Genomic DNA, 14,087 nt, shown 5'->3' on the forward strand with positions numbered 1-14,087 from the left:
AAAAAAAGAAAGCTCATCAAGGTAGAAGGATACAGCTCCAATATATAAAAACCAAATCACTGTTATACACAAGCGATGACCAAATATAAATTTTAATAAAGCCCTTGTAGGGCTGTGGTTAGGAAGGAGTAACACCTTCTCTTCTACAGGATGTTAGTTCAAGTCTCAGCAAGCACAAGGCTCACAACCATCCATTATCCCGCCTCAGGGAATCTGATGCCCTCTTTTGGCCTCCCTGGGTATCAGGCCCACACATAGCACACAGATATACAGACAGACAAACAGATGGACACACACAAACTAAATGAATTAAAAGAAAATTTTTTTTTTAAGTTTTCCTTCTGCCCCTTCAAGGTAAAGGTACTTACCACCAAGCCTGAGGATCAGAGTTCAATTCCTGGAACACACATGGTGAAAGGTTGACCCCCACAAGTTGTTTTTGGGCCTCTGTGGCATATAACACATACAAATAAATAAATAAATAAATACATAAATGTAAATTTAGTTTTCCTGTTTCAAAATTCTTATTTATTTACTTTATGTGTACAAGTGGGTTTTCTTTTGTTTGTTTTGTTTTGTTTAATTGTTTGGTTGGTTTTTCAAGACAAGGTTTCTCTGTGTAACCTTAGCTGTCTTAAAATTTGTCCTGTAGACCAGGCTAGTCTCCAACTCAAGAAATCTGCCTCCCTCTGTGTCCTAAGTACTGGGGTTAAAGGCATGTACCACCAATGCCTGATGTGTATGGGTGTTTTGCCTACATGTATGTATATCACTTGTGTCTCTGGTGCCTCAAAGGCCAGAAGATGATGGTCCCTGGAGCTGGAGTCACCAGGTGGGTCCTGGGAATTTAACAAGTGTCCTCTGGTTAATGCACTGTCAATGCTCCTAAGCAATGATACATTTTTTCATGTGTCAATTCTATATTTTTAAAAGACTTATTTATTTTAAGTGTATGTTGTAGGAGTGTTTTGCCTGCATGTATTATCTATATCACTTGTCTATCTGGTGCCTTCAGAGGACAGAGAGAGTGCCAGGTCCTCTAGGACTGGAGTTATAAACTGATGGTGAGAAGCAAATGTTGGCCCTCTGTAACAGCAGTAAGTTCTCTTAAGTGCTGAACCATCTCTCTATACCAATCATTCTCAACCTTCCTAATGTTGCAACCCTTTAAAAAAGTTCCTCATGTTGTGGTGACCCTCAACCATAACATTATTTTCATTGTTACTTCATAACTATAATTTTGATATCTGATATGTAACCCCAGTGAGAGAATCTCTCAACCCCAAAGGGCCACATCCCACAGACTGAGAACCACTGCTCTATGCCCTAAATTCTACTTTTAACAGCATTGAAAATAATAAAATCCTAACCAGTAGAGGTAGTGCATGCCTTCAACCCCAGCACTTAGAAGGCAGAGACAGGTAGATCTCTGAGTTTCAGGCCAGCCTGATCTACAGAGCAAGTTCCAGGACAGTCAGGGCTACACAGAGAAACCCTGTCTTGGATGATTATTGTTGATGCTGATGAATGATGGCAATAACAATGATAACAATATCTTTATGAGTAAATTTAACATGTTAAATTTAGAATATTACAGTATTCTTTTTTTTAAAGATTTATTAATTATTATAAATGAGTACACTGTAGCTGCCTTCAGACGCACCAGAAACGGGCATAAGATTTCATTACAGGTGGTTGTGAGCCACCATGTGGTTGCTGGGATTTGAACTCGTGACCATCCAAAGAGCAGTTGGTGCTCTTACCCGCTGAGCCATCTCATCAGCCCCTACAGTATTCTTAAGAGAGGAAGAGATTAAATTCAGTGGAAGTTTTGTGTGTGTGTGTGTACATGCATGAAAGAAACTAAAGGAAATCTAAATTAATGTAAAGACCTCCCAGGTTCATGAATAGAGGATTTAAACATTGTTAGTATAATATGCCCCAGTTGCTATCTAGGTATAGTCTCCAATAAAATCTTATTAGCCTTCTTTTTTTTTTTTAATTTTATTTACACTGGTGCTGTGTTCTGCCTCCATGTATGTCTGTGTGAAAATGTCAGGTGCTGGGATTTGAACCCGGGTCTCGTGGATGAACAGCTAGTGCTCTTAACCACTGAGCCATTCTCCAGCCCCTATTTAGCCTTCTTGAGGAAGTAATCAGGCTTCCTAAATGCAAGAGTCTCAAAATAGATAAAATAATATTGACCAATAAAAGAACAAACTTGAAAAATTCAAACACTCTAATTTCAAACCACAGAAGAAAGCAATAGTTACCAAAATATCATGGCCCTGACACAAAGATAAAGAGTAATGAAACACAACAGAGACTTAAAAACACTGCCTATCCTTTCAACTAAGTATATACGGGTATTACTATAATAACTTTTTTAATAATAATAAAATATTTTCAGTGAAAAAAAGGCCTTTTCAAAAAAAATGGTACTAAGACAATTGGAAGGACACATTTAATAAATTAAATTATATTAAGTCCTTGCCACACATATACACAAAAGATTCATGAAATGAACCAAAGGCCTAAACCTAAGAACAAAACATAAAGCTCTTTAAGGCATAAACATCGGCATAAGCATAAATTCTTCTCACCTAGGATAATAAGCAATGGTCTGCTAAATATGAAATATCAAAAGCACAAGCTATAAGAAATAGAAAGATTATATCTAAATTAAACCATAAAATTAAGTATAGCTTTAATGAAAAAGGTACATGAAACTTGTAATCTGAAAAAAAAAAATTATTCAAGGAAATTAAGATAGGCAGTTGGGGCTGGAGAGATGGCTTGGCTCACAGCTAGCTATAACTCAGTTTCAGAAGAACCAACACCCTCTTCTGGCCCCCACAGGCACCAAACACACAAATGCTACAAAGACATCTATGCAGACAAGATACTCATACACATATAATAAAAACATTTTCAAAAATAAACTACACAAATGTTGATAGAAGCATTATTTAACAGTACTCTGAAGTGGAGGCAACTCAAATGGCCACTAACTGATAAAATATGGTATATATTTTATGACTTACCATAAAAATAAAACACTAATGATCTAAAGCTTGAAAACATCACAATGAGTGAAAGAAGCTAGTTCTAAAGGACACAAATACTTAAGTGTATGATTCCACTAATATAAAATATCAACAGCAGTAAATCAAGAGTCTGTAAATAAATACTTGAGTTGGGGGGAAGTGGCAAAGTAGATAGTGACTGACTGAATGGGTGGAATTTTTCTTTAAGATAAATTTAACTGCTCTGAATTATGATAGCTACTCAATCCTGTGAATACTAAAAAACATAACTGGTGATTAAAGGTAGATACACTGTATATGAATTATAGTGTAATAAAGCTGAAATTAACTTCAAATAATCTAAATCAAAACACTAGTTACTACTAAAACTCACTGGGGCCAGGCGGTGGTGGAGCATGCCTTTAATCCCAGCACTTGGGAGGCAGAGGCAGGTGGATTTCTGAGTTCGAGGCCAGCCTGGTCTACAGTGTGAGTTCTAGTACAGCCAGGGCTACACAGAGAAACCCTGTCTCGAAAAACAAAACAAACAAACAAAAACAAAAAACAAAAAAAAGAATCCCTACTTAACACATGGTATGCACACACATATATTTGCTGAATGAATCAGTAGCATAAAGAATATATTTAAATTATTAAATGTTTTATTAAAACGACTGAGGAATATAACTCAGTAGAACATGTCATTATCGTGTACAAGGCTTTGGTTTGCATTCTCAGCAGCTATATGAATAAATAAGTAAGTAAGCATAGGATAAGACACAGAAGGGTATTAACTGAAGGCAGAAATGGGATGGGGGTAAAAAAAACACTGAAGGACTAGAGATGCAGCTCAGTGGCTAGCCACCCAGCAGGTACAAGATTCTAGGTTTGATTCAGCATCACCACCACATCAAAAACAAAGAAGTAACCTTTAAAGCTAGAAGAGCATATGACATAAAAGTAGGAATTAGTACAGGAGAAGCCTTGGGAAATTAATTAGGACCCTAGGAAAATACCCTATATGGAGTGGCTTCCAACTTATTAAACATTTCCTATTTCTGCTGTATTATTTAAAACAGTATGCCACCCTGTCTAGAAAAACCAAAAACAGTATGCCAATATATCTTCAATACAAGTAATTTTTCTGAAATTTGTAATTTATGATACCTATAGCTGACATCTTTTTTAACTTTATTTAATATTTTTAAGTGTATGTGTATACACATACACAGGAGTGCAGTACTAATAATTTTTTAATTATTTTATTTTATTAAAAAAATAATAGTTTTATTAAAAAAATAATAGGGGGGAGTTCAAGACAGGGTTTCTCTGTTTATCCCTGCTGTCCTGGAACTCACTCTGTAGACCAGGCTGGCCTGGAACTCAGAAATCCACCTGCCTCTGCCTCCCAAGGGCTGGGATTAAAGGGATTATTATTGCCACTGCCCGGCAATAATAGTGCCTTTAATTCTAGCACTTGGAAGGCAGAAGCAGGAGGATCTCTGTGAATTTGAGCCAGCATGGTCTACATATCAATTTTCAGGACAGAACTACACAGTGAGGCTTTGTCTCAAAAACATAAAATAAAACTCATAAATGCACAAGGCTCTTGGAGTTGATCTCCAGCACAAAATAAGAGGTGAGAAAGAGATAGCTGGATAAAATAATCTTCCTTTATCAATTGATTACATTTGAGATTGATTTGTTTCTGTAACTGAGGAAGGTAAATGCATACCTACAATCAATCTCTCTCTCACGCACACATACACACACACATATATAACAATATAATTCAGGGGAGATTACTCAGTGGGTAAACTCCAGCAGGTGGATAGTGAGTAGGGGGATCCCCGACAGACACATCAACCAACTCCTAGAGACCCTACCCCAATTAAGATGGAGAGACACTTGAGAAGAATCCCAGACATCGGTGTGGTGGTGGAGAGTGTGTGTGTGTTCACACCCACGTGTGCGCAAAAATAAAAGATTTCAAACACACCCGGAGCAAATAAGTTATCATTGACAGAATCAATAGACAAGCTTTTGGGATTCTCACACCCGATACTATTCCTCTCAAGAACCCTAACGTGCCCTAACACATTAGGAAATTTAGTAAAAAAAAAGAGTAGTCGGCAAGTAGCTAGGCTGGGAAATGACACTCCATGCATCTGACTCCACAGGTAGACTTTGACTTCACTACAAAGCACTGTCTCTCATAAGAAAACAAACAAAACCCTACACCCTGGGCTCACTTTTTTCCACAGCGTCGCCCGTGTGTGATACAATGACTAAACGCAAGAAGACTGGAGCGGAGTGGTCCACATTGACACCCAGCTCCATCTCTGAGGAGTTCAACGCTCTGGTCTCCCAGGTTTCCCGACACGCAGCCCGTCCTCAGCCACGAGAGAAACGCACCAGGCTCGACTGACGACCTTAAGTGGCAAACGATACAGATTTCCCCGGAGAAATCTTTCTCGGGAGACTGAGGCAGGAGGATGGAGAGTTAGAAGCCATCTTCGGTACCCTGTGAGTTCAAAGCCAGCCAGAGCTACACGGAGACTGCCCAGGTGGTAGCGGTGCCTCGGGCGGGCGAACAACTAATGAAACCAACTCCCACCAGACGAGCAAAGTAACGCCGGGGAGGTGGCAGGCCTAGTGGCGGTCCTCGGGGAGCCCGTTAGCCTGGCGGGCGGCGAGGCTACCGGGAAGCTCCGAGAGCAAGCGATGGCCGCCGTCCGCAGGAGGGGGGCACGCCGCGGGGCGCGAGAGCCAGGCCCGCCCGGCAGCTGCGAGAGTGACCCGGCATCGGCTCCCGCCCGGCAGCTGGGAGAGCGGCCCGGCATCGGCTCCCGCCCCGCAGCTCCGAGAGGCCTACTAGCTGCGAGGCGCGCCGCAGGGGGAGCGGCCGCCGGCGGGCAGGCGGCGGGAAGCAGGCGGTCCCCCCAACGGCCGTGGCGTGCCGAGGCGACGCGTACTCACCGCGGAGCTGGCCGCCGCACCGCCCAGCGCCTCCCGAACGCTGGGGGTCGCGAGCGGCCGCAACTCTTTTAGAAAGTGGAGAGCGCGCGCCGGGGCTCGAGGCGGCGGGGGCGGGGCGAGGGGCGGGGCGGAGCGCGCAGGCGCAGGCGCGGACCCGGGTGTGCCGCGGGAACCTCCGGGGTGCTGGCAGAGTTCAGCCATGGTTTGGGGGAAACCAAGGGAAGCCAACAGGGTCCCCAGATACCCGGCTAAATCAGCTCTGCTACGTCACGCTTCCTCTAGTGCTTTATTTGCACGAATCCAAAATTACGTTCAAATTAAATGTTCACATGACTACATAGAAATTCTCGGATGGTATAATGTTCACTAATGTCTGATCGGCTCAGAGGAATTGAAGCATCCTAAAGCACAGCTTAAAAATACTGAATCTGGGGGCTGGAGAGATGGCTCAGGGGTTAAGAGCATTGACTGCTCTTCCAGAGGTCCTGAGTTCAATTACCAGAAACCACATGGTGGCTCACAACCATCTGTAATGCGATCTGACGCCCTCTTCTGGTGTGTCTGAAGACAGCTACAGTGTGTTCATATAAAAATAAATAAATCTTTAAAAAAAAAATACTGAATCTGCTGGGCGGTGGTGGCACAGGCCTTTAATCCCAGCACTTGGGAGGCAGAGGCAGGCAGATTTCTGAGTTCCAGGCCAGAGTGAGTTTCAGAACAGACAGGGCTACACAGAGAAATCCTGTATCAAAAAAAAAAAAAAAAGAATGAAAGGTGGGTACGAGAAGAGGGGGAGATGAGTGGGATTGGGGTGCATAATGTGAAATCCACAAAGAACCAGTAGAAAGAAAAAAAAAACTGAAACCTCTACAAGTTTCGGGCCATTTCCTTGAAATATATGTTCCAGGAAGCCCATTTCCTTGAGGAAAAAAAAAAGGCAACTGCAGAAATATCTAGTATGACAAAGAGAAGAAAGTATTAAATATTCCTATAATAAAATTCAACAAATAAAACTCAAACTTTTTGATAGCTTCTAAAAAAATCTTACTGAAGCCGGGGAGTGGGGGCGCACTTGGGAGGCAGAGGCAGGTGAATTTCTGAGTTCGAGGCCAGCTTGGTCTACAGAGTGAGTTCCAGGACAGCCAGGGCTACACAGAGAAACCTTGTCTCCAACCTCCCCGCCCCCCCCCCAAAAAAAACTTACTGAAGCCAGGCCTTTAATCTCAGAACTCAGAAGGCATTGGTAGGTGGGTTACTGCACACCCCACCCGCCCACCATCCCCCGCCCCCCAGGTAGTGGTGGAGGAGGTGGAGGTGGTGGAGGAGGTGGGTAGTTTCACTGAAATAATAGCAAGCTAACAAATGTGAACACTCTTAAATGATTTTCATAAACTTACAAAAAGCAGTATATATAACTGTATAAGTGGTTCATAGCTTGTGGAAAACAGTACTAGTAAAAGCATAGGTTAATGGACAAGATGACAGGTGGTTACACGTCATGGTAATGATACAGCACTGGGAGGAGGAGGCAAATAGGAGGTGGGATAAACAGGACCTCAGTTAGGGGTCAAGACCAGGACTAAGGGCACATGCATGCCACCCATGCTCTCAGGAAGCTGAGACGGGGCACTGCCACAACTTTGACTCTGGACTGAGCTACCCAGCAAGTAAGAAGCCAAGCGGGGCTGCATGCCACTTGGCAACCCTGCTCCTTTATCTATGTGTACTTGCCACGTGTTCCTCTGCCATACACCCTGCACTCTCAAAACCTCCACCCCAGCCAGCATCAGGCTGCGCACACTCCTATCTCTGAGCGGTTTCCGATTGAAGTGTGTGCCCAGTGTATTCAGAGATGAAGATCAGAGGGGCCAATCTGGTCTGAACTGGTTTTTGGATGATGTGAGGCAAAGCGAAATATCTAGAGAACTTTCCGAGAGAACCCCCTATTAACCTATGCATAATTGTGTATGCAAATTAGATTCAGATTCCTTATGGGAAGCAGTGCAGGAGCATGAGGAAAAGCCAAATGTAGGACCCAATCTACCAATCACAAGAGAGGCCACCAACTACAACCCTTAGTAATCAGCCCCACCGTCCCCATCAAGACCCAATAAAGACAGACCCCAGAGGCAATCCTGGGTCCTTGAATGCCCTCACTCATGTGACCTGCTGTCAATTGTAACCATATATCCCTCTATAAAATGTATTATTGCTTGGCTCCAAATAAAGTTATCTCGTTTCTTTTGCAAATCAGTGTGAGCCCTTACTTGCTGTTGAGTGAGAAATGTCTCCCACAGGCTCCGGCTTGGGTACGGCTTTGAGTTTAGAGCCTTGCCCCACTCCACTTCCCATACTGCTTCTCCAACTGGTTGTAACATCTAAGTGATGTCTGATCTGGGGGGGGGGGGGCTGCAGCCATGCCTCCTTCCCATTTTGAACTCTCGATCTGGAACTGTAAGTCAAAATCAATGCTTCTTTCTACAAGTCATTTTTAGTCATGGCGTCTCATTTTTTCAGTTCTTTGGATAAAAGGCCTTGCCCCTGCTCATGCAACCCCAACTGCTAGTGACACATCACGTCATAGTCCCAGGGACCAAACACTGGATGTCAGGCTTGGTGGCAAGCACCTTTACAGGCTGAGCCATCAAGCCCTTTTCTAGTTTTACGAGTCAGTTTGTGTATCTCAGGTTGGCCTTGAACTCCTGACCTTCCAACTCTATGTCCCAAGTTATGGGGTAACTGGCCTATCCCACAAGCGCAGTCTGTTGTTTCTAGTTTCTTCCTCTGAGATGTCTTTAGAAAGACAAGCCTATCTCTAATAGCAACTTTAACCTCTTTGATTATTTTGAAATTACCCAACTCTCAGTCAGCAGGAAAAGAAAACTAGATCCCTGGGGCAGGGGCTTCTGTCACTCCAATGTCGCCTCAACATTCTGCCTTTTTACAGGGTCTCAAAGTGATACATAGCTAAAGCCAGGCATGGCAGTACACGCCTTTAGTCTTAGTCTCAGCACTTGGGAGGCAGAAGGAGGTGGATCTTTCTTTATAAGTTCAAGGCCGGTTTGGAATACATAGTAAAGTCCCAGGACAGCCAGGGCTACATAGATCCTGCCATAACAACAACAACAACAATAAATATTACAGCAATATAAGACCAGTCTGTGCCCTATTTTATTCCATTATCATGTGAAACAGCGTTTTGTTTAGTTTTTGTAAAAATTGAGCAAATAGGGACACCTCATAAAAATACCAAGGAACAAGGAATGTCCATTAAGCCTAAAGACAGAGCTTCAGAAGGGTTTACCAAGCAAACACCAGTCCCCAGGAGATGCCCTAATTGTGGCGAGTAATGCCCAGTTCCAGGAAATGTCTCTGGGAGGGTGGATCTCCCCCCCCCAATCCCTCCTACGTGCAATCGGTATCTCCCCCTCACCTGGGGCATAGAGGTCAATGAGAACAAAAGGCAATGGGCTCCACCAATGAGAGATAACCAACTCATGCTGTAAACCTATGTACTGAAAGGTATAAAAAGTGTGTGTGCATTTGTTTCTGGTCGTTGCCTTTGCTCTGAATGCAGGACAACCCCAGTATACTGGCAATAATAAACTTCATGTAATTTACAGCGATATCCCTCCTATTTCTTCGAGAGTGGAGGACCCACGCGGGAATCTAACATTTTCTACCATGTAAAATAGACCAAGACTCCATTTTACAAGCAGCTTTTTTCTTTTTGTTTATGTTTTCTTTGAGACAGGGTTTCTCTGTGCAGCCCCAGCTGTCCTGGAACTCACTCTGTAGACCAGGCTGGCCTCGAACTCAGAAATCCGCCTGCCTCTGCCTCCCAAGTGCTAGGATTAAATGTATGCACTACCACTGCCCTGCTACGAGCAGCTTTTGACTCCATTTTGAGGATAGAAGTTAAGTGTACCCCTCAGTGGATCCAAACTATTTGCTTGGCACCACTCATCAGCACAGATTGATAAACAACTTATTCCTGAGAACTGAAGACGCTGCCTCATAAATTTATTGGGAATGAATTGAGAACAAGCCCAAGAACTTATCAGACGTTACAGACCAAGGAGAGGGTCAATCTCTCATCCCAACCCCATAAAGTGAAGATGGCCCCCACAATGGCCTCAAATACATCACCACAATCCTCCTGCCTCACCCTCCAGAATTATATAATTACAGGCATGCACCACATCCTACCTTATTATTGTTTAGGGTTTTGTTTGTTTTGTGGATTTGTTTTGTTCTGTTGAGAGATGATCTATGATAGGAGCAGAGGACTGTCTTGAACTGCTGGTCATCTTGTGTCCCCCAGAGTACTTTGACCACAGCCTTAACTAACTTTTTTTTCCGAGCAAAGTTTCTTTTCTGGAATGTACATTTCTCTAACCTTAATCTCGCAAATTTTGGAATAGCACGTATGAGTCACCGTACTCGGCTAATAACTAATAAGTGTTTTGGCTTATTAGACAGGGTCTCAGGTAGCCAAGGCTAGCCTCGATCTCCTAATCTTATAGCCTCCACCTCCCATGTATTGAGATGAAGAGCCTGTACCATTACGTCTGCTTTAACAAACTCCTAAGTAAAACATTTCTAGAATCTGGGCCTTAGGTTCTGTTCCAAAGAAATGGGAGAAATTTTTCCACATATAACAAAAGGAAATGAGAAGTGTCCGTCGGTGGCTCACCATGAGCAAATAATAGAGCCCTGAGCTACGAACTGTCCAGAAGGAAGGGACTTGGACGTAGTGATCCATCCACGTGCACTGCTTTTCCCAATTCACGGGACTGCTAAGATGCCAGAGGTACCAAAACAAAGTGAGCCGCAGGGCCCCGCCCCTCGGAGGCCCGCCCCTCGGGGGCCCGCCCCCTCAGGGCTCCGCCCCAGCGGGATCTGCAGAGCCCAAACTTCGCGAGAGTTGCGGGCCGGGTCAAATCCCCGGCCATCCACTGCTCGTGGTAGCGGGCAGCGCATGCGCAGCTCTTCAACGGCGCGGCTTGCCGCAAAAATGGAGTATCCTGCGCCCGATGCTCCGGTGGCTGCGGACCCTGGAGGAGCCGGACCGTACGAGATCCCCGAGGAGCCGGAGGGTCGGGAACCGGACGGAGTGCGCTTCGACCGCGAGAGGGCGCGCCGCCTGTGGGAAGCCGCGTCCGGTGCGCAGCCGGCGGGGAGGGAGGAAGGTGAGTCGAGTCGGGGACTCCGGGGTTGGCGGCTGGACTGGAGGCGGGATGGCCTGCCGCCTGTCCCTCCGCTGGCCTCGCGAAGGGTGCAGGACCTCGGAACTCGCTACCTTGCGGAGTTTTTCCGTCCTCCTTTCGAGGGCGCTCACTCGAGAACAGTTTCCCCACCCCGATTCTAGGTCTGTCCTCGTGGAGAGCGGCAGGACTTTCCCAGTCTGACTCGTAGCCGAGCCAGCCACCGTTTCTCTGTCCTTAACTCCACAGCTCCACGATGCTTCTCGTCCTTCTCCCAGCCCTACGGTTCTGACAGATCCGAGTAGCCTTATTTAATTTGCTTTATGACAGATCCGGGTAGCCTTATTTAATTTACTTTATTATTTCATGTTTCAATTTATTTTGCGACGCCTCTCTCAGCTCAACTCGTAGTGGACCTCCTGCTCTCTGCCTTCCGAGTGGGAGGACCGGTGTGAGCTTTGGAAGGTCTTCCTGAATCCCAGCTTCCTCCTGGGCTTGATGACTGTCCTGGCTGGCCTTGGACTTGCAGGCAGGTCTCCCTGCCTCAGCCTCCTTAGTGAGGGCATTTACTGGCTTGCACCACTATGTCCTTCAGGACCGTATTTCTGTGTCTGTCGCCAACAGCTTATTCCACCAAGGAGGCCCAGGAGCCGGGGAAACTTGCCTAGGTATTCATCTTACCTCTAACTGCTTCATCTCACACTCAGTTGTGGAGAACAGAGTACTCACTCGGGGTGCACTTCTGGGCAGAAACTTACCAGATGGCTTTATTTGACCCACAACTGGGTGGGTAACAAGGATGCTAGAGGAGTGCCTCTTTCTCTTTCCGGAGTCCTTTCCTACTTAATACTGACTGACCCAGATGTATGAGAACTGCATCTGGGTCTCTGTGCTAACCTATCAGGTCTCTGCAGAGAAACAGGATTTCTATCCTAGTTATTTTGCTTGCTGAACAGAGTAATCTTGGGAAGTTTAATGTGTTTGTGAACTGCTTCCCCTGGATAAAATTGGACTTTTTTTTTTTTTTTTACCATATTCAAGGGAGATACGCTTAAATTTTTTTTTAAAATGTGTTTTTATTTCACATGATGAGTGTTTTGCTTGCATGTATATGTGTATGAATGACAGGTACCCAAGGATATCGGAAGAAGGTATCGCATCCTCTGAAATAGAGTTGGGTATCGCATCCTCTGAAAGTAGAGTTACCGTTGAAAGCTGCCACGTGGGTGTTGGGAACCGAACCCTGGTTCTTTACAAAAGCAGTAAATGCTCTTAAGCACTGAACCATCTCTCTAACTCCAAGATACATTGAATTTAAGTGTATACATCTCCAACCTAATACTGTTAACTCTGGCTCCTAATAAATGTATATACCATTTCTGAGTCTCTACTTCTTTTGTACTTTTAGACATTTTTTGAGCCATATGTGGTAGCACATACATGTCATTTTCAGCACTCATGTGGTAGAGACAGGATCAGGAATTCAAGCCAGCTTCAGCTATATACAGAGTTTGAACTGAACCGGGCAGCACTGGCACATGCCTTTAATCCCAGCACTTGGGTGAGTCTCTGAGTTCGAGGACAGCCTGGTCTACAGAGCGGGTTCCAGGACAGCCAGGGCTACACAGAGAAACTCTGTCTCAGTAAGGGGAAACAATGTTTGAGAGTAGCATGGCTATACAAGACTCTTCCTCAAAAAAAATTTAGAACAAAGTTGTCTCCTTGACCCAGATTTCCTTTCATTAGTTTGAGGTTCCCAGGGCCAGCTGGACCTCAGAGCCTTAGGGATGAAGACGATGCCGGACCTCAGAGCCTTAGGGATGAAGACGATGCCGGACCTCAGAGCCTTAGGGATGAAGACGATGCTGTTCTTACTCTAGAGTAGCTTGCAGTCAGTACTCGAGGCAAACACCAAAACAGTTGTATAACTTTAATTTCTTAAAATCTTATTTGTAATGATGGTTCTTAAATGCTTTAACCTCCCGTGTAGCCCACCACCCACCAGAGGTAGTGGAAAAGAAAGGATGCAGGGGAAGTGGATGGGTTCTTTTAAGCAACTCCAGTCTGTGTTGTCTGGAAATCAGCAGTTCAGTTCACAGGTTAACAGACGGCAGCTCAGTCTACTGCAAACACCTCAGATGGACCAGCTGTCCAGTTCGGTAGAGTTGGGTGTGCTGCGCCGATCACCCTGGCCAGCAGGGAAGAAAGACTAGCACACCAGTTCCTTCATAGTAAAAGGTGTGCCCCCAATGGTCTGTGAGTGCTGCTTAAATACCCTTCGTAGGACTGCCCATGAGCCCATACCACGTTTTGCGCCATCATTGGCTACAGCCTCATGACGAAAGATCAGGCCACTGGCAGGTGCAACCCTCTTGCCAAATAAGGACTTGTTTACTCCTTAGCAGAAGAATGGCAGGCGCCATCTTTAAGGCGCAGCAGCTCCACAGTTGGGTTAGCAGAAGTGGTGACACGACCTAGCAGAGATAGCTAGACCTCAGCCTCCAGTCAGCAGGAGGCACCAACAGGAACAGTTCTCAACTGTGCCTTTCTCAGGGACGTGAAGATCAGTGAAGACGAGACCTACTAGCATTGCAGCTAGCTGTCCCAGCAAGCCAAGCTCTGTCTCCATCATTCATTCCAGTCCTATTTATACCCTCCAAACATCATGTGTCCTCCACGTGCCTTGCCTCAGCATGTGCATCTAATCAGCCAGAGTCCGAGGAGTCCGGACAAATGTAGCTCAGCTATGCAATGTAAGGCAGACCAATACATGTGAGTCATTAGCAAAGAATTCTTCACCACGTGCTTGCTTTAGCAGAATATCCTCTCTCCTGTGTCTGCTTTAGCAAAACACTCCTTCATGAGTCTGCCTTAG

The 14,087-nt window shown here is 45.0% G+C and overlaps 2 protein-coding genes across 13 annotated transcripts in view; one reads left to right on the forward strand and one right to left on the reverse strand.

The window, feature by feature from the left end:
* The window catches only part of Uimc1 (ubiquitin interaction motif containing 1), a 78,239-nt gene extending 72,104 nt beyond the window's left edge, over positions 1 to 6,135 (reverse strand). For 4 of the 7 annotated variants that reach the window (XM_031358153.1, XM_031358156.1, XM_031358154.1 and 1 more), the window contains exons 1-2: positions 6,006 to 6,120; positions 369 to 447 (exon numbers count right to left, since the gene is read on the reverse strand). The gene's annotated coding sequence lies outside the window, so the exon portion shown is untranslated. The other 3 variants (XM_031358151.1, XM_031358152.1, XM_031358155.1) reach the window with 3 other exon arrangements.
* A 4,829-nt stretch (positions 6,136 to 10,964) lies between these two features.
* The window catches only part of Znf346 (zinc finger protein 346), a 29,859-nt gene continuing 26,736 nt past the window's right edge, over positions 10,965 to 14,087 (forward strand). For all 6 annotated transcript variants that reach the window (XM_031358538.1, XM_031358543.1, XM_031358539.1 and 3 more), the window contains exon 1: positions 10,965 to 11,197. In XM_031358538.1, the coding sequence (XP_031214398.1) occupies positions 10,987 to 11,197 (211 nt within the window). In that variant the 5' untranslated portion in view covers positions 10,965 to 10,986. The remainder of the gene's footprint in view (positions 11,198 to 14,087) is intronic.

Source organism: Mastomys coucha, unplaced genomic scaffold, assembly GCF_008632895.1.
Source record: "Mastomys coucha isolate ucsf_1 unplaced genomic scaffold, UCSF_Mcou_1 pScaffold7, whole genome shotgun sequence".
NCBI lineage: Eukaryota > Metazoa > Chordata > Mammalia > Rodentia > Muridae > Mastomys > Mastomys coucha.